The 20,362-nt window shown below is 42.0% G+C and overlaps 1 protein-coding gene across 1 annotated transcript in view; it reads right to left on the reverse strand.

Moving 5' to 3' along the window:
• Positions 1-628: 628 nt before the first annotated feature.
• The window catches only part of ofcc1 (orofacial cleft 1 candidate 1), a 79,599-nt gene continuing 59,865 nt past the window's right edge, over positions 629-20,362 (reverse strand). The window contains exons 21-23 of the mRNA XM_040044284.1: positions 7,741-7,941; positions 2,412-2,544; positions 629-2,216 (exon numbers count right to left, since the gene is read on the reverse strand). Coding sequence (XP_039900218.1) covers positions 2,143-2,216; positions 2,412-2,544; positions 7,741-7,941 — 408 coding nt within the window. The 3' untranslated portion in view covers positions 629-2,142. The remainder of the gene's footprint in view (positions 2,217-2,411; positions 2,545-7,740; positions 7,942-20,362) is intronic.

The raw sequence follows: 20,362 nt of genomic DNA on the forward strand, positions 1-20,362 counted from the left end.
TTTAGTTGAGCAACTTTAATTCAAATGAATCAGGCTGAGCTGCACCCGCCAACCCTGCCCGAAGAGTTGCCGATCTCAACGTGCAGCATAACGATCACGGCAGCACTTCTGAATACAAACTGTTTTATGTGAATACCTCAAGCTGAGGGCTACATAAATATAGAATTAGACAAAGTGTTATTTTTTCTTTTTATGTTTTATTTTCCCCCCTCTGTTCTCACTCTCCAGCAACATCCCCAGGTTGGGTTGGCTGCAAGCAGATGCAGGCACTTACTTCAAAAAGTTGCTGCTCCCTTATGATAGCACTGCAAAAAGGTTTTCTTTTAACTTAAATCAGCAAATGTGTGTAGCAGAGACCTAGCGGCGTGTTTCTCTCCCCTCAGAAATAATTGCTCCCAGGGATCAATTTGAAATTTAAATCGCTGTGAAACGGTGTTTGTCATTAGCAATCAAATATTTGAACCGCTGAAATACCTTTGCCCCCTCTGTTTCTGCACCCTCTGCCCGTAGTTGGGAAAAGAAAATACTGCACGGGGCTTTGTTTTGATGATTGCGAACAGAAAAAGGTGATGGAGCTCCCAGAGAACATCACACGAAAGAGAAAGGAGGACAAAGAAGAGCCATTCATCAAATTTTCTCTATTTATATATGAAAAAAGAGAATAACGTGCCAAAGCAAACGAGAAAACAGGTGAAATATGTCCATCATTTAGCTGCGATGACCTCAGACCAAGGTCATGTCACATATATACTATAGAACAAAGTAAGACAGAGGACACTGAGTAGGTCCGTGAAATGACGCAGGCAGCAAGGTAAGAAAATTAGAGAAAGAGCTTCCTGTCATCTCTGAAAAACAGCGTCTCTGTTTAATGTTCATTTCAGGGCTGATTGAATTGGTGGGTGTAGCACTGTCACCGTTAATGGAGCGATCTCTAATTAGCTCTGTAGGTTCTGGCTAGTGTCAAAGGCAGACAGAAGGGCAAGGTGCAACACTACTCTGACACATCCTGCGAGTGCTGGAGGTACACTGTGATAAACAAATAGCTGACATTTGCATAAATTACAGATAACCTATCAAGTATGCCGATGTCTTCTAACTTCATTTTCTGTATTAAAAATGGACTTCTGAGCCTTAAAGTGCTTTCATTCTTTTCTCTCTTTTAGAGGGATTGAGAGGCCTCTTGTATGTGTGTGTGTGTCCATACGCACTGTGCACCGGGCCATAGGGGCAGGGCTGTGATGGTTTAAACATGGAGGTGAGGAGCAACTTCAAGGCAAAAGTAAGGTGTGTTCGCGATAATGATGGGCCGCAAACGGGCGCTATCGCCATTCAGCAAGACCCAGAAGTTGATCTATAATGGCTGCCCATAAAGGAGAATCATCATCAATGAAAATGACAGGTTATTAAGATCCGATTTTAGGGGGGTGGCAGGGGGTGCTATGGCTTTAGTATGATAGGTTAGCTATCTATAAAACCTTTAAAGCCTGGCCCTCAATGACAGCAGTCCCGATCCTCATCTCCCTCCACCCTGTGCAGAGACACATGCTAATAAGCTCACAACCTTTAATTAAGCAATATGTGTAAGTAGGCGGCCATTACAGTCTGATTTGTGAGCCACTTCATTACACTAAGCACCGGCTAGCAGACACATATTCAATACAAATCAAGCTGGCCTGAATATTATCCTGCTTAATGTGGGGCCAATATTGATATTTTATCACTCGTGTTCTGATTAGTGACTTTAAGAATCTTCATATTTCATTGTGTTGAGGCAGTCCCCAGCACTTAACAACCTGTATCCATTAGAAGTGGTGGTGAAGTATTTATTTGCTTTATTAGGTCACAGATGGATTATCAGTTCACATACACCATTTATGTTTACTTGCACAGGGTCTCAAGAGTGAAAAGTACAGTGCATTTCTCACTGTGATTCTTTGAAGTACTACACAAATACACAGAACAGGGGGATGTTTTTTGTAACTACTAAAAAACAAACAGGTGATGAGAGCTGTTGTCAGATTAATAAACGCTGATTTTAACACAAAGAGCAGGAAAAGTAACATTCAGAATGCATAACTTCTGCAGTGCATTGCTAAATGATCAATAAGAGGACTCAGTGTTTATTCTCTCTTCCATCTGGTGTCATTGATTGAGGTCTTGTAGTGCAAAACTGGAGTCACACCTGTTTCCTCCTATTGGCTCAACACGATGGGACCCTAAGGGCAATGAAACGACTGATAAAACTGTGTCAATAACAGGTAGGTTTGCACAAGCAAGAGAGTCAAACGTGTGTGAGGTGAGGTGACTGGGACGACTGAATGTGCTGTAGTTGTGTGCTCTCAGTGTGACGAGCTAACTGTGAAAAACATATTTTTGTTACAGTGATAGAAATAACAGAGAGAGACACTCACGCCAGAATCGTTTCTTTCGTTTCCGTAGCTGGAGAGCGTCGCCTCCTTTGTCCTCCCTCTGTTTGTCAGAGCTCTGAGCCGGGCAGGGCACCGTGCTGGATGCGTTGTCGAGGCCTTCTATGTCACCCATCACCTTCAGAAAAAGAAAAAAAAAACCCACCCAAAGCATGCTTAAATCAGCCAGGTAGCATAAACGATAAAAAGGTGACAAAAAATAAATGAACAACACAACAATGATAAACCCGACTGTTTCAGGAGCCCCCGCGGCCTGTAAACGTATCAAGCGTCACAAAGTGCAGGTTGAACTTGGATGACAGTGACTGAGATTGGCAGAAGAACTGCGATTTTCCTCGAGGCCTGCGAATAGTGTTGTCATGCACAGTCTCTTCCTCTGTCCCCGTGCTTAGAGTGAAGTTGGAGGAGAAGCAGAAATGGAGACTTTATATGACACACTACCTCTCGTCCCAGAGGGGAAACGGCTCTCACAACTCTGGGTTGGCCTACTTATATACAGTGATAGGAAATATAACTTAAATCTCACTGGTATAAGCAATTACAGAATGATGAACCACACATTTGTCAAAAAAAAGGCATATAAAAGAAGAGAATAATGTTTATCAGGTTGTGCTATACATCAAGTGGTCAGGCTGAAAATGCAGGCTGGCACAAAAGCACCCTATACATGAAACCAGTCTATATATTCAAAGTTTAGTTTTGCAAGTCTTGACAAAAAAATGTTTTCTTTTCTATTATTTATTTCATTTTAGCTCATTTTATTTTTTTATTTTTTCTAAAATTAGTATAAACTTGCTAGACAATTGCCTGTGGTGTACTTCAGGGAAGTCCTCCTATTAAACAGATATGACTGCCAGGGAGGCATTAATCTCCTCATGCAACATATAGTACATAGCCAAGGACATTCCCCTCCCTAATTCTTTTCCTCTGCCTCTCGTAGACACACGCGGCACATGAAACGACATCACACACACGCACGCACACAGAGAGCGCGCTCACTTCCTGTAAAAATCAAATTCATATTTCTGAGGGCTGCCGATGACCTCACGGCAAATGAAGCGCAGGTCTTCAGCTCCACAGCGGCAATCAAACATGCAGCAGAGTAATTACAAAAGAGGGGTAGGAGGGAGAATTGATGTGGTTTGTCAATTAATGTTGCTGCAAGGTGTTTTTTCAAAAGGTTAACTTCTTCATATTGTCTGCATGTTAAATTAGGTCAATATTGGTCCGGTGAAGAGTCGTCGTGTGCAGAAGGACAGTGGACTGAGCTGTGGGAAGGAAAACACACACACACACACACATGCACACACACACAAACAGCTCTGTTAATGAGAGATGGTATATAATGATTATTATGAAACCTCTTCCCAGCTTTGCATTGCTCTGCATCATTATTATCATATTTGTTTGCTTTGTCACTGTACTTGTAAAACTCCATAAGTCCAGCTGGGAAGGTAAACTAATAAATGTTATGGAGTTGAAACCGTATGTGTCTAAACTGCATAGCTTTGGTTTCTACAAACAGTTAAGTGCATTCCCAGAACAGGGAGAGAGAGAGAGGGGAGGAAAAAAAAAAAGCACAGCTGAAATTGCAGAAAAAAAAGTGTTTTTATTTATACAAGTCGCTGGAGATGCTCATCATCAGCGTTTTTTCCGAGCCATAAATAATTTGCAGAGAGAGGTAATATTCAAGCTGGCAGAGCCTTAGTTGTGCATCTTTAATGGAAGTTTTACAGAAGCTGAGCCAGTTCTTGCATATGCTGCTGCCTCCCATATGGAGGAAAGGAGACAAAAGGAGCACAGTTGGCTTGTCCTATCTTTTTATAAGTCCATCGACACTTAAATGTTAGCCCCGGAGAAAAAACGACACAGGGGGACATAAACCCACTGTGGTTTTAGGAGGGAAGATAATGACTTTGCCTGCATTAATTTCTTCATCAGCCATCTTGTTTCTCCAGACAGAGTGGTTATGAGTCCTTCTCTGAAGGTCCTAGGTTATATAGATGCATTTCCCTGCATAATTTTGGCCCTAACAGTTGTTGTCAGCAGTGCGTTTTGTGAGTCGGCAGCTGTGGAACATCTGTTTATAGGTAATGAGTGTTTGAAAAGCTACACCTCACTTTACCTTTAATGTCTTTTATTGGAGCACACTGATGGGAACGTAGCTTTAACTTTTTCTATTGTTGTGATTCAGCGAGAAGATTCCTTCAACATGGTCCATATTACAGACACCTGCCTTGGGCAACAAACTGAACGAGAGCATATGATGGATCATTAATATTAACTTTCTTTAAACAGAATTCAATATGCAAGTCAATAAAGACTTGAGCATCAGTTAATTTTTACGACGCACCCACGATTTCAGCTTTCCTCCGTTTGGTCCTACGTGTCACCGAGGACGGAAACAGAGGAAAGAAAAGAACGGAGCTGTTTCAACAGTAGCTGAATAAACAACAGAAATAGGTTAGTTTCTCGTGACTCTCGCTCAGAAGTTCATTTTACAGCAAATCAAACAGTACACACCTAACTGTTTTGCTCCTTCCAAACGGTGTCTTACAGTGTCTATAGCTCAGGGCACTTCTTCTGGGACTTGCTTTTTAAAATGTGCATTTAGGCAAATCTTGGGTGTATATGTGTTGCGTTATGCAAAGCTACAGGCCCCTCGAGCTGTGGTCATGTTAGGCTAAGGGCGGAACAAGTCCTCCAGGGCACCGATGTCCAGGACGCTGCCTGAAAAAACAAAGGTTTTTAAAGGAAATGAGGCATCAGTCAATATTTCCACAATAAATGGAAACAGACTCCTTAAGTAGTAAGAGTAGCTTTTAAGCTAACTGAGGCGGAGAATCGAGTACTGTCAGTACACAGTTTAATTAAGATAAATGCTTTTGTCACTGGTTGTGAAAATTTCACAAATAAAGAATCCATGCAACTGTAGTGTAACCACATCATCACATCTCAAAACATGTTTTTTACATAAAAAAACATGTTTTGAGATGTTTTATATATATATATATATATATAATTTGTGCTGTTCTCATCTCTCAGCAGCAGTCACCTTACATTTTAAAGCCATTTTGTATATAGGACCCGGCTGCAGTGTGTATATCACTGCCAGAATTACATAAAGCACTAATAAAATCAGCTCAAGTGTTCTTCCAAGTGCTGGGGATGCCCTTTGGAGATTCTTAGATCTTGCCCTATACATAAAACCAGTCTATATATCCAGGGGATTAGTTTTGCATATGTAAAGAGGGGATCTGTTCTGAAAAGCAAAAGGAAGCGACAAAGTACTCTATTGGCGACTCCGCACATCGGCACTATCATACCCACCACTGGCGGGTGAAAGAGGATGCCATCAGCATGTCTTGCTGCTGGGGGTCCTTTGCCTGTGAAGTTGCAAGGAACAGACAGCAATACCCACGGGACATTGTGTGTGTGTGTGTGTGTGTGTAAGAGAGAGAGAAAAGGGATCAACAGAAAGATTATGAACAGCATGTGTCTGTGTGTGCATGTGTGTGTGTCTGTGCATGAGTGCGAGCCTGTTTTCCTGTTTTTCTGTGACACCTATCTTTCACTTACGGTGGCTTCTCTGACACTTCCTGCACTGTTTTAAAGAATAGCATGTTGCCAGGTTGGGAATGAATTCTGTTTCTCTGAGTGAGCTAAGGCTGTGTCTGCCAAGGTTATTGGTGTAGTAAATTTGTGTGTTTATGCGAAGGGAGAGCGCTGAAGGTTTTGTGTGAACACTATAACTTATTTTTTTCACAGACAGAAAGGATATGTGAGTCGGTGTGTGCGCGGTTTTGTTGTTTGAAAAATCCTCCCAGATGTCTCATCTGCTATGCACAGGTCTAGAGGCTACGCACACACAAACAGACAGACAGTGTGACACCAGTAATAGATATACCATGCCATGTGTTTATTCACATAAGCGCTCCATCATTCAAATTATGATTGAGAGCTATTAGCGCACAACAGAGCCTCAGAGCTAATTGTTAGTGCGTATGACACCCTCTATCCTCACTCTGTTGACATTCAAAATATTAATTTTGTTGGGACGATCCAGGTTGTGAGGGGAGTGACAGAATGATTGAGGAAAGGAAAACATTCTTGCCACAGCAGCAGTCGTTAGGAAGTCCTACTTTTAATTAGGCAACAAGCTATGAATCAGCCGGTTACTCTGGCCTGTCTCTCTTACAAGTGCTTAGAGGACAGCAATCAATATTTTCCAATGTCACCGTGAGTCGTGACTTAAACCGATGTCCGGGACTTTATACAGAGCAGATCTTTGCACCCCAAAAATTCTAAATGATTGTTACCCACACACACGGAGACAGAGGAAATTGTTTTGTTGGCTAAATTTCGGCTTGTAGTTACGCTCACATGTTGAACTCAGTCATGATTTGTTTCTCAAGGCAAATCCTGTCATTTTCTGTTTGAAAAGAAGAAAGAATTTCAAATCTGCTTTAGCCCAAGGATAACAACAAAAAGAAAAGAATCATAGTTATTCACCCTTTCAGGCCACAGAGCTGTACTGTTGCCTCTCATTGTGCTGAAAGTAGAATAAAGAAATAGTTGCTGCATCCACTTCTGTCCTTTCCCATTCTTACTCTATTCAGAGGGAATAAACCAAGTGATGTAAGGGCCAGTGAAACAATCACACCCTCTGTCTTCTTCTTGCTCTCTCTTGCCCTCTTCCTTTAATTTCAACGTCAGTAAGTATTAAAAGAAAGAGTGAGGGAATGAGATAAAACAAACTAAAATGGTCTCAAACTGAATAAATATACAGATAAGCTTTATTAATATGATCTACATTAACAGATTTCTCTTTTAGTATGACGTAAATCCCAGCAACTCCACATCAAATCAAACACCCGTTGTCATGACGCCTTGTGAATAGGGGAGCAGCCAAAGGTAGCTTTTTGTTTATTTACTGCTGATCTGAATGTAGATGAAGCAAAAAGCTTCAATTTTCAGGGAATACACAACTCTGTTTTTTTTAAATGATACAATCGTCTCATGTTTTGTCATTTGTACACCATCTGAAATTCTATCGCATTAGACCTTTAATTTGAATTGAAGTAAATCTTTGAACAAACAGGACAGAGCAACAGAAGAGGGAGCCCTGTTTCAGGTTTTAAAGGCATATAAATTCAGCTCCAGTATAGATCACTATACAGTTTCATTTTGGAGCAAAGCAGGAAGCAACGTCTTCCAACAACAGACTCTTTTTTTTTCCTTCTTGTTTCACATTTGCATAAATTGGACATGCAAATAAATTAAGACTTCAGTGTCATCTCCATTGATATCTCACCTCTATGATGGCTCCATCTGACTGTCGAAGAAAGTGCCTGTATATTTGTTTAAGCCCGCTGAGGTGCAGTGTGTAGACTGCCACGTGGGTGCTGGTCTCACCCTCTGGCATGTGCGCACCATCCCTATGGGACTCATCGCTGGGCGCTGCAGAGTCTGACACGGGGTCCTCCGTTGTTAAGATATAGTCATACACGGCCACCTTTGAGAGGGAGATAAGAACATAAAGGCCAGCTAACAGCAGGAACACATGAGAAGATATAAAAAAACAAAACAAATATGAACGCCGTTGTGTTAAACAGGAGCTAACAGAGTGCATGAGTACCACGTGGCATGTAAAGAGACCAGTTGTTTTCTCTGTGTGTCCATATGCACATATTAGGGATTACACACCTGTAATGTGCTGCCCTTCCCTATTAGGGTGAGGCATGGGGAGCAAGTGGCGCGTGTAACATGTTATGTAGGTCATGTAACTTGAAGTCATCCATGTGTGAAGATCATGGAAGCTCTCTTCCTCTCCGAGAGTGTCTGCTGGTAAAGTCTTGAACGTGTAATGGTCACAGATTGTATACGTCACTTCAACTGAAAGACCAGGTAGTAAAGCCACGAGCACCGCCCACCTAAATCTGGCTCACAGAGAGTCTTTAAATCAACTTTTTTCTTTCATATTCATAAACTGCGACTGTGACATTGCTGAATCAGTGACGCACTCTTTCTCTGCCTGTGTGTACGTGGCTGTACTTAAAGACATAATTTAAAGTCTAGCTCACAGCTACCCAAAACAGTGAACATTACACACACGTAAACTGAGCCACACACAGAGAGTCAAAAGAAGGAGGAAGTTTTTCAAGGTGACCCTCTAATTGGCGGCATAATTATGATTCGTCTAAAAATACGGGGAAAAAGGCAAACTCATTCAGGGGGCCGTGAGTGGCAGGGTCAAGCTGAAGGAGAAGTTTAATTTGGCGGTGTATCGATGTCACCTCAGACTTGGAAACGGTTAGCCAAACACAACTCTAGGCGCTTCACTGAGAAAACAGTGGGAGCTATTACCCCTCTTGTAATTAGAAGCCTAGTATAAACTGCAAAGCACACGACCCAAAGAGTGGAAAAAGACCTCAGAGTCGAAATGTCAACGGGTTATGAGTGCAGAAAATAAGACTAGCTAAAAACACTCAAAGAAGATGTGTGTGTGTGTTGGGTGTGTATGCTAGGATGGATCTCTTCGATGCTAATTCAGATGCTCATTTGTGGAATCCCCTCAGCTGCCTTGCCTCCAGTCTGGCCTCGGCCCACACGAGAGGGAAACTGATTACCTGGATTTCTTTTGTGTTTAGCGCCCCTGCAAGGCAGCAATCAGTCTGTTTCGATAGGATGTTTACATCGATGTTGATATTCAGATTTTTATTGTTTTCATCTCTCTCTGAGTAAAAGCTACGTAGATCTCTTCCAATACCATGGTTCTCAGCGAGGTCAGACTGCATTTTTAAGGTCATTCATTAGTCTTAAAAAACGGCTAAGAAAGCATCTTTTCCTCCTTTACTGGCCACAGGAAGTGTGCCTATGACTCAATTATGGCCCCTTTCCAGGATGTTTTAATCCAAGCTGTACAGTGGCGATAGAAACACCATGAATTCTGCCTCTGTGCTCTCAGTCACTTTGGTTAAACGCACCTGCTTGAATTCCCCCGGTATGGTGTGCTGCGTGTCTGTATTTTGGCTTGCATGAAAATGGATTTTTATTTATTTTTTTAAATGTTTGCCATGCCACCATCCTATGCTAATTAGCACGTGAAATCCAGTTGACAAGACGAGACAAAAGCTTGAAAAGGTGTTTGTGTGTTCGGTTTGGGTGATGCCATTTCATGCAATGCACCATGGCTCTCAAGAAGCATCATTGCTAAGACACAAAAAGGAAAGAGCATTAGAGGGCCTGTCTGCTCGACACTACTCTGTTCTGGTCTGTTGTGTTGTGTTATGGTGCTAGCCTGGCTTCTAGCCCTAGCTTGAGTGCTCCCTCCACTCCACCATTGTTCCATTTGATAGCACTAAGTGACTGATTTAGGTTCAATGCCTGCATGGAGCAGACAGGCCAGCTGTGGGTTAAGCAGATAGCATTCAAGTGAGCTAACCCAATTCAAACCCAATCAAGCCAGGATTTATCGTTGGGGTCTGTATTTAGAAATCTGATAGAGTCTGCATCAGTCCCTTGACTTGTATCAGGAGAGATGGGCCTTATTTCTTTTAGCGGAGGACTATAAACGGCAAACCATGTTTTCCAGCAGGGACATAAATTTCAGGATTTGTAGACATTACCGCAAATGCACATTGGGAATGGGAGGGAGGAGCAGGGGCACAGGAAGTGGGGATGGCACAGCTGCAGACGTGGCTCCATGGTTCGCAAATATAGTCTGTCTGTCTTTCTGGGAGAAGATGTGATTTCACACCTAGCGAATCATACCATACCACATATGAATGCAGAAGAAAAGCCATCAGTCTTTAAATACAAGCGCCTGTGGAAAGGTTCTCTTTAAAAAAAAAATCCAGTGTGACTTGTGATAAAATTTGACTGACCTGACAGTCATTTTTATTCAAGTGCGTGTGCAAATATAAAGTCTAGCAACAGATGGATTTGGATTACCTGTCACCGACAGCATGACGCTTTGTTGCTTTTTTAGTCTGAGGGCAAACAAAATAAAAAATAAACTGCAATCGGAGGCATCTATGGCTCAGAGATAAAAGTATAAATGCACTTCATTCTAAAAGGGTATTCTTTTGTGTTATATTTTAAGAGCGACCCATATTTATACCTAAAATAGGACTTGAACTTGCAAATAACAGCTAAAAAGAGGGCAGACGGAGAGACGCAGTTCCACTGGGTGACACATTTCTCTGGTAATGCGTGTCTGGGAAAGGTACAGTGTATTTTATTTGTTTGTCTTACATGGCCTTCCCCATCATACACATATACATGTGACATCTTGCTCCATTTTGTGGCATGACACATGTAAACACCATGTCTAGATTTGATTGTTATGAAAAAAAAAACCTGTCATGTCGCTCCTGACAATCAAAACAGTTCCCAAATGTAACCATGTAACCTTGTAATGAACTGATCAAAACACTGTGTCAGAGCAGGGACTAATCACGGGGCCTCAAGAGCAAGTTAAAAATCTCCCACGAATGTGGAAATCCACTATTTTGCAAGTGAGTTAATTACATGTATTAGATATTAAAATGTTATTTTTAACATGATGGGTTTACTATACTAAACTGCACAAACTTGTTTATACTTATACTGTATGATGTACTTGTGCAGCCAGAGTGTGTGTGTATGTTTGCAACTAAAGGGAGGAGGAAAGGAGAAGTTTCATTGAGCACACAAGCTGAGCCGGGCTGGCTACTGTCCAGAACAGGAGCCTAAGGCATGGGCACAAACAGGCTTGTCAGTCCCCCTGATCCCTTAATGATTGATCCAAACTAGATAGCCATCATTACCATTCATGCACTCTCTCTTCACCAGACCTTCCTACCTTCGCCTAATTTTACCTCCCATTTGCACGTTTCCATGGACTAATTAAACATTTCCCTCCTCTCTTGCTCTCTCTGTCTCCCTACCTCTTTCTGTCTCACTCTGTGTCCAGTGGTATGAAAAATAATGCAGCACATTTTTGGCACGTTATTATGTATGAAATGTGAGGGGCATAATGTATTCCAGCCGGTTGGAGTTCTCTTAGACTCGTCTTGCTTGCATCGCCTTGCTTTACAGCCAGTGTGAATGCTATACCTCCCATTTCTGCTTCCCTTCTTAAAAGCTGCTGACCTTGCCTCCGTCCCGCCCGTCACCAACTCACGCCTACTCCGCAAGGGCTGGGGTTTTCTCCACTGCCGTGATCCTTTTGGTTTGTAGTTCTGTCCCACTTGGCTTTAATTTACAGTGGGAAAATAATTAGAATCTCACTTTTGCAAAGAATGGAGTGAAAATGTAAACAATGCTTCCCTGCGGGTGGGTGCTTCATCACTTTGACAGGTGCATTTGAATTTGCCTGGGTGGCGGACAGGCTTGGTTATTTATGTGTCAGTCGCACATGGAAGCCCCGGCTGCGGCTGCAGTTGGGACTCAGACTAGGGACGAGATTGAAACTCAGTGGAGAGGGTGATACGGGGTTTGGATTTTGGGAGACTACAGAGGATGTTGCTGGTTCTGGACCCGGTGCTCAGAACGGTGCTGTGGCTCCTGGCATTTTTGCACATCTTGCCAACCAAAGCAGTTACAGCACCGGTGCCCAACCTAGCACCGCTTCCATGAACTGTCACCACAAAAAGACTGCTGCCCAGCAATTCTGTTTGCATCCAACAAGTCTGCTTGGTCCAAAGTCAGATCCACGGTCGTCAGTGGTTTGGGGATTACTGCAAGAAATTAATCAAAGAGTTGCAGATTCAGTCTGCAGATTCCACCCACCATGATTTTTTTTACCATGTAAATTACCTCAAAAATATGCAGTCTAATATTTGTAATATTTGATTCTAAACCTGCTCGATCCATGCTGCTTCTTATAAGGTAGAAAGGCAGCAACAGCGCTGGCACCAAATCAGTGGGAAAGAAGTGTAGAAGAGAGGAAAGAAATATGGGAGTGAATCTGGATATATGGAGGAGATTTAAGGCCATAGTGGTAAGAGACCCAGTAATGGGGAGAGTAGTAGGACCTATGTTGGATTAAAGAGACTGATGTATGTCTGGAACTGTGTGTATGGATTACTGCTTTAATTTGCCCTATAGAGGTTTAGAAATAAAAAATAGAAGTCTGTGTACAGACTTGGTTTTGGGGTATCCTTAGCAAGTTACTTGGAGATTCTTACATAAGGAATATTTTGAGCACAAAGAAAGCTTTATGGAGTCACCTGGTTTTTAGCAGTCTTTCTGTAAATACATTTTACGCTGTGAACCAGATCAGAGTCATGTTGGCTGGAAATGCTGAACTGTGACATGATCCAAAAGGAAACATTTTAAGTGTTTCAGCAGATCCAGTGAAGCTTCATCTGGATCACTGCATTGCATTAAGTTTACGAAGTAGACTTTGTGTCATAGATAGATAGATTATTTAGTGGTATTGAACATAGGTACTTAAAACACATTAAAGCGATATTTTGTTTTCACATTTTCACTGTACATTGAATTAGTGCTCATTGGTATTACCATTTAATACAAATTCATCCGTATACTTTAGAACAAAAGGCAATCACATCTAAGGCAGTAAATGCAGTGGGTTAGCACAGACAGATCTGAAAGAAGCATCAGTGATTATTACCAAGTGAGAAAAGAGGTAGACATGGTTGCTTCTTTTGTCCACATGTACACACAAACAAACACACACACACACACATACATACAGAGAGAGAGGAGAGAAACAGTAACACTCATATAAATACTAACACACACATACGACCATGCTCACAGACAGACAAAGCCCCACACAGTAAGGCAACGCATGCGTGCATCTCCAATGCCTGCGGGCGCTTAGGGCTATGCAGCAGGGAGTGGGGGGAGGCAGGGAGTAGTGGGTTGTGGGTTGATGGGGAGGAGGGTGTGTGTTGGGTGTGTGTGTGTGTGTGTGTGTGTGTGTGTGTGTACTGTGCATTGAGGCTCTCTAAGCTATAGAGGGTCAATCCCTCCTCTCCAACACCACCATCGTTTCTGTCAGAGCTGGCTTGGGTTCAAGGCCTGGTTGCTGAACACGGGGTTCATGTAACAGATACAGACAGAACGTAGAAACACAAACACACTGTCAACATGGACTCGTGGACACATGCACCACCAACATGTAATTATACATTGCATGCAGCACAACAATTTGAATTAATAAGTGCATATGCTGTGGTGCAGATGCACAGATGCATTGCACGTACGTCAGAGGCTAAATTGTACTAAAGCACAAGCTCATTCTCTGATATCACTTCATGCATTTATGAACATAATGTTGGAAATGTTACTGGAAAATCAGTCACTTAACTCATGACATTATTTAAAAAGTAATCGCATTACTCATTACCCATTACCCAGCAACAAAACTCATGAATAACCTGTTGTTACTCGACACTGATCTGAAAGTTTACAAGAAAAACTTTTTTTTGCATCTTAAGGAATTTTGTCTTCAAGGACACATTAGCCTTATTTCTCAGCAGGTACACTATAACTGTTAAAAATAAAAACTAGGTGACTCCCAGTCGATAGCATGAAACAGTTTGAATTTACTAGAATTGGCATTTGTCTTTTGGTAGAGGTGAACCACCATCCTGGAACAGCTAATAAAAGAGCTAATAGGCCAACCACAAATGTCAAAGTAACTATGGAGGCACTGAGATTAGCAAATGTAATATAACAACTGAATTTCAAATTGTAACCATGCATAGTTCCTGTTAAAGGAAAGAAAAAAATGCATCCACATTAGTGTAACATTTTTCTAAGTAACAAACTGCTGCACTCCACAGTGCATAGCAGCACACGAGGTTCGTCCAGCACACACACATCCAAAGCCAAGACACGCTACAGCACATTGCACATGGCTGGGAACAGACCAAACCATAAAGCATAAAAGACCACCGACATACATGCATGGATAAGCCAAGCAATGTCAGCCATTAGAATGGAAATAGATATGCTATTATTGCAAATTTAGCCAATATGTGGATGCTCAGCGGATATAATTGGAGCAGCTTGAAAATGGCATGGATGCACACTGTCTGCGTTGGGCCTGAGTTGGCTGAAGCAAAGGTCTGTGTCTGGTTAAACGCACCACTGGACAAGACAGGCCACCCATTCATATTTGCATGGAGGGACACACATACGTGCATGCGTATACACACACACACGCACAGTGACAAAATGACTGTTATGCTACAGTAGCTTCCACCCACCCTCCTCACATGGCTGTGCCCGTAAAGCAAAGATCACCGTCTGCATTTATTTCAACTTGAAGAATGATAGATTATAAGAAATAATACACTCCATCTAAAAGTAGCACAGGCTAAATTGGACTTCTAGAAAAGATAAACAAGCAAAAATGACTGTATTTACAGTCAGAATAAACCAAACGACTTTAAAAGAGATTATACAATGAGATAGCATCTCTGACTGCCTGAGATAATCCAGAAAATAAGATATGCATAATTCACCATTACTAATCTCCTTTGCAGAAAGCCTACTCTCAACCTACAGTAAACAACTCAGATAGCAGCCCATCTTTTTTTCTGCCACACCATGTCTGACTCACCCTGGGCCTTAGGGAGATCACTTTTTCCAGGTTTGTTCTGGAGAATATTGAAGTTTACTTGAAACTTTAACAAAAGATAAATAAGCCTGTGCCACATTTAAATGTTTCAATGTTTACAGATGACTCACAGTCACAAGTTTCTGCAAGTAAAGGTGATTAAAGTTGATCCGAATCTTCATCAGTGTTGAAATAATGAATCCACCGGGGAAAGGCGAACACGTAAACCAGTATCCACGAGCATTAAGACTCTTAAGACCAGGATCTGAACTGCTCTTGATAAGTCATGAGCTCACCTGATTATGATTTATGAAATGTTGCTGGTTTCTAAAATATTGATGATATGCTACTTTTTCCACACTCTTTTTTTCTGTATTTGAATTTCCATTGATCATGGGTTTTACTACAGTATTTCTCATGCATGATTCATTACTGCTTCACTTTGTTATAAAGAAACAGAATACACGCTCTCCTGCCAAGGAGCATAGTTTTCACTCTTACCTCCCGTAAAACAGAAAATAAATTAGTTACTATTAGTTAAATGTATGAACCTTATCATACTTAAGAATACTGACAAGCAGGGTGAAACAGTAAAGTAGGCACTCGTTCTCTCTGTCAGGAATAAACTGTGTTACTGTTATTACTGGAATAAGAAACCTCTCTCTCATAAAGACGCACAGCAGGCAGCAGCTAGTTTTCAACTGTTTTCTTATTATCCTTATTTTCACTAACAGAACTGATGATAAATGAAACTATAATCAAGTGTCAAACGTTTAGTAATTATTTTGTTTTGTCAACATTTGAACACACTCACACACACACATGAATGCATTGGGGGCGACGCTACAACCCCAACCTCCAAGAAAGGTTTGTGTGTCATATTGGCTTCTGTCTTTATTGGCTCCTTATTAAATCCAAAATCAAATTTAAAATCTTTCTCCTCACATGCAAGTTCTTGAATTATCATTCCCCATCTTGTTTTAAAGATCTCATAGTAGAGTATCGTACTAACAGAACACTTGGCTCTCAGACTACGGGCTTCCTTAAAGTATTTAAAAGCTGAATGGGAGGCAGAGTCGTCAGCTTTCAGGACCCTCCTCTGTGGAATCAGCTCAACAGCTCCCAACCAGTCGCAGCAGATGGCTGCTCCTCCATTAGCCTGGTTCTGCTGGAAGCTTCTTCCTGTTAAAATTGAGTTTTTCCTTTCCACTGTCGCCAAGTGCTCAAAGGAGGTCGTTTGATTTTTGGGGGTTTCTCTGTATTAATGTAGGGTCTCGACCTTACAATGTTGCTATATAACTTCAATTGAACTGAAATGAACTGATTGGGGTTCAGTATCTTGCCCAAAGATATTTTGTCATGCAGACTGTAGTATCTGGGGAACAAACCACTGACCTTCCGATTGGTAGATGGGTCTTGCTAGACTTTTCCAGCCAGCCCCTACGGTCAGGACCATAACTTTATAACATTAAGTGTATCAAGTTCAAACTAATTGTGTCACCAATACTTTCCAACTTACTCATTTGGCATTTGTCGCATGGACTCCTCATGCTGGCCCTTTTGTGGTGGGAAAACACATTTCCGTGGAGGACGCATTTCAAAATGTCATGTTGAGTTCTTAAAATTTTAGGAGACCAGGCTTCGTATTAAGATGCTGCAGACAGATGCCAAAGTTGAGTATTGCCTTTGATATCCAGAATTTGACTTTGGAGTAGCTTCCACCTAATAAAGCCTCGAAGGCTGGAGGTGATAAGTATCCAAGCCAATAACCAAAATGAGAGCTGGGAATAAGTGGTAAGACTTCACACACATTCTCACTCAGACACACTATAGCTGCATGTGCACACACACGCACGAGCACACACACACACACACACACACCCTAAGTTGTCTCTTTAAGCTTATGAGGGGGGAAAAAAATCTCCAAATGTGGTGAAAAAAAAAATCCAAATGTCTATCTCTCCTCTGGATGTCACGTGGGGCTGTTAAGACGCGACACCTGTCACAATCACCAGGACTTCTTCATCCCCTAAGGGCCACAGGAAGCGGCCAAGGTCAAACTCTTTAAAGGGGGAGTGAAGGGAGGAGAAGTAAGTAACGGCAGACAGTCGCAAAAAATCTGATCTGTCAAATTCAAGCCACAAAACCTCTGTGGAGCTAGAAGCTGTATACCTAAGCATGCATGTATGTTGAGTATGCATTACATACAACATCGCCCCAGTGTGTATGCAAAGTATATCTGCCTGCAGGGTACATGCCCTGTAACATTTCCTCAGCTGATATAATCAAATCTTTTCCTCCAATAATGGCATCTCACTGTGTCATTAATCACTTAAAATGTTTGGTGAAACCACATTCTGCACCAGCTTCACAGATCCGAGCCAGGTGCTCTGGGTGGAAAACCTCTTTAACCGATGTAAAACGAGTCTTCCTAAATTTGTTCCATGGTTGAAAAGCTCTCGCTACAGTCTTTTTCTCACTTTCAAGAGTCCAATTTGTTGTCTTCTGTTTCACATTAGGGGATGGCAGTGCAGCAGAAAAAAAGGACTCTTTAGGACGTGGCCCGCTGGAGGAGGAAGAAGTCGAGGGAAGGAAGGCTTGAAAGTGGCGAAAACCTGTTGTCAGTTTAACCTCTTCCAGCTGCCCATGTTTTGACAGCTGACATGCAAAGCTTCATATTATGAAGAAATTATAGGGAAAAGCTTTTCCTCACTAATGGTTTCATGAGAGTCAAGTGTCCAAAATATTCAAACTCAATGTTTCGAAACAACACCCGAGCATATTACCTAAATCCTTTTGGTTGACACAGAGGTTGAACATAATATAGGCTGCTAACCAAAGGCGCTTCCTTGTTTAGACTCCTCTTTTTCCCCTCTCACATTCCATCTCTTTGAAAGAAAAGCCTGCCCAGGCCCAGGCATTGGTAGATAATGACATCCTCTCCCTGGATTAATTGTAAGGGACACATTAAGCAATGGAGCTGACACTCCCTGTAATTAAACTGTTCACACCGACGAGTTCATACTGGAACACTTTCTCCTTTCTCTTGCTATCTAATGTTGGAACTGTGCGCCTGTTTAGGAATGCAGGTTGACTATAAGAAAAGGAAGTGTGTGGTGAAATTTAAACCCAAATAAGATAAGGTTTGTGCTTTTTAACCCTCTTTATGAGCCTGCAATGATCTCACTACATTTAAAAGTAGTCAGCTCATTTTACTGAAGATATTCTGTATTTGTGTCCATAAAATCTTGCGTGCGAATTGGGAAAGAGGTGAATGTGTTTGATCTTTATCTGTTTTTTCCCCCCTCTCTCTTCTTTTTTAACCACTGTGCACCACTTTCACACATTACTGCTCAGCAAAGTCCATGACCTTTTCAGGAACACAGGCATGTAGCCTTTGCAGTCATATCTCATATTGCGCTCCCTAATGCTCCGACTGTGGATGCTGTGCTTGCTGCTGTGTCGCTCCTGTCCTTGCCTGTCTGCTCGCTATCGCCTCGGGCCACTGGGGCCCTCAGCACTGTCCACTAAAAAAAGAAGAAACAAAAATCCACTGTAATTGAAGAAGTCTCTCTAATGTGACATGCACACGCAGGCAAGCAGAAAGGTTTGCATGCACACAGTCACACTTATAAATGTGCATGACAGTTTACACACATGCAGGCATGCTGGGCCTACATGAACAGGTTTGCCTTCATACACACGCAACCAAGCAAATAAATGCACGCGTGCACACACACGTACATTGACCACATTGCTCTTTTGTAGAGCTTATTGGGGGTTGGGAGGACTATTTTGATCCCACGCACAAAGGCGCACACACACAGACACACACACACTACAGACCAGTAGTTGCCCTCTGACTCTAAAAACCCTTCCTGTGCCAGTGAACCACTCAGCTCTTCCTCTCCTCTCCCGGGGTTCCTGTGTTTCTGTTATGGGTTCCTTTTGAGGAGCTGAAGGTTCTATTGTTCTGTGACAGCGGTTCCTGTGTATCCTGTCACGGCCTACTGCTCCCTCTGTCTACCTTCCTCTCCAAAGCTTCTTTCTTTACATGAGTCTAGATTTGCATCTCAAGTGGCTCACACTCATTTAACTGTACTATTTGAACAAGCCCAAGATTGATGAGTACAAGTGCGCAGGCATGCACACTTGTAGTGTTTTGAGGACTGAATTGTATTTATTTAACTATGGGATTAAGATTTTTTTGATGCCTCTGAAAATAGAGAACGTGCATGTCCTCATAGCTATTGTATAGATTAGGCAGGTATGATATTTGTAGCCTGTATTATTTTGTCTGACTCCAGATGAACTTTTGCAAAGAGATTAAAGCTCAAAATCTATTTTTATCACTTGGTAATTGGTGCCAAAAGTGTGACCCTGACAGTCCTCCATGGTCAGGGGCTCACAACACACACGGGCTCTGGATTAAAATGGAGAACACACCTCATATGATTAACAGCCAGCCTCCCAGACACAAGTTATCATTACCACTCCAGTCTGTGCCGTTTGACTCTCAACAGGTTTACTCTCCACCAAGCGCACTGCTGTTGCAAAACACCTTGGGTGTTCCCAAACTCGCCTGCTGGTAACCCATTACCTAGACATACAGAGACAAACGGCACAAAGGTACGCAAATGTTGATGCAATCAGGTTGAGAAAACATCTCTAGGGCCATCATACAACCCCCTCTCTCCACTCTCTCCCTCCTTCCTCACTTCTTTTAATCTCTCCCTCCCTCCTTCAATTAATACAATGTCACCACCACCACTGGGAAACTTTCCTTTCGGTGAATTAACAGCAACGGGAAAGCTGGTGCTCTACTCTGTCACTGTCATAGCGGTAGCTCCGACAAAACAGTTTGCGTACCTGCTTAAGTATTACAGAAATTAACACCTCCCTTCCAGGTACAGTAATCAAGGGGGTGACGGGAGACAATTAATTAGGTCCATCTGCATCACTGCCTTTACATAATTAATGGGGCTCATTACTGCACCACTAGTAAGATGTGGAGCATGCAAGCCCTCTCACTAGCTGGGAGCATTACTGACGGCACAGAAAAAGTGAAGATTTTTGTTTATTTGAAATCACTGAAATGCGCCTCTAGTTGGCTAACCTGTGGTACTGATTGCCGTCTACCAGCAAAATATGTGAAGTTTTTATTCATTTATTCCACAGGTTTTAAAAACATCATCCTGAATCAGTCGTATATCAGGGCAAATCTGATAAACAAATGAAGAACGTATGATGTTTTCTTTATGATTGTTGTTATCACAGGAAAAGGAAGATTGTATTTATCACACGATTAAATTAAAAAGCTACATACTAGTATTTTACTCGCCCTCTTTGCTTAGTC

Source organism: Simochromis diagramma, unplaced genomic scaffold, assembly GCF_900408965.1.
Source record: "Simochromis diagramma unplaced genomic scaffold, fSimDia1.1 OVJJ01000602.1, whole genome shotgun sequence".
NCBI classification, from domain to species: Eukaryota; Metazoa; Chordata; class Actinopteri; order Cichliformes; family Cichlidae; genus Simochromis; species Simochromis diagramma.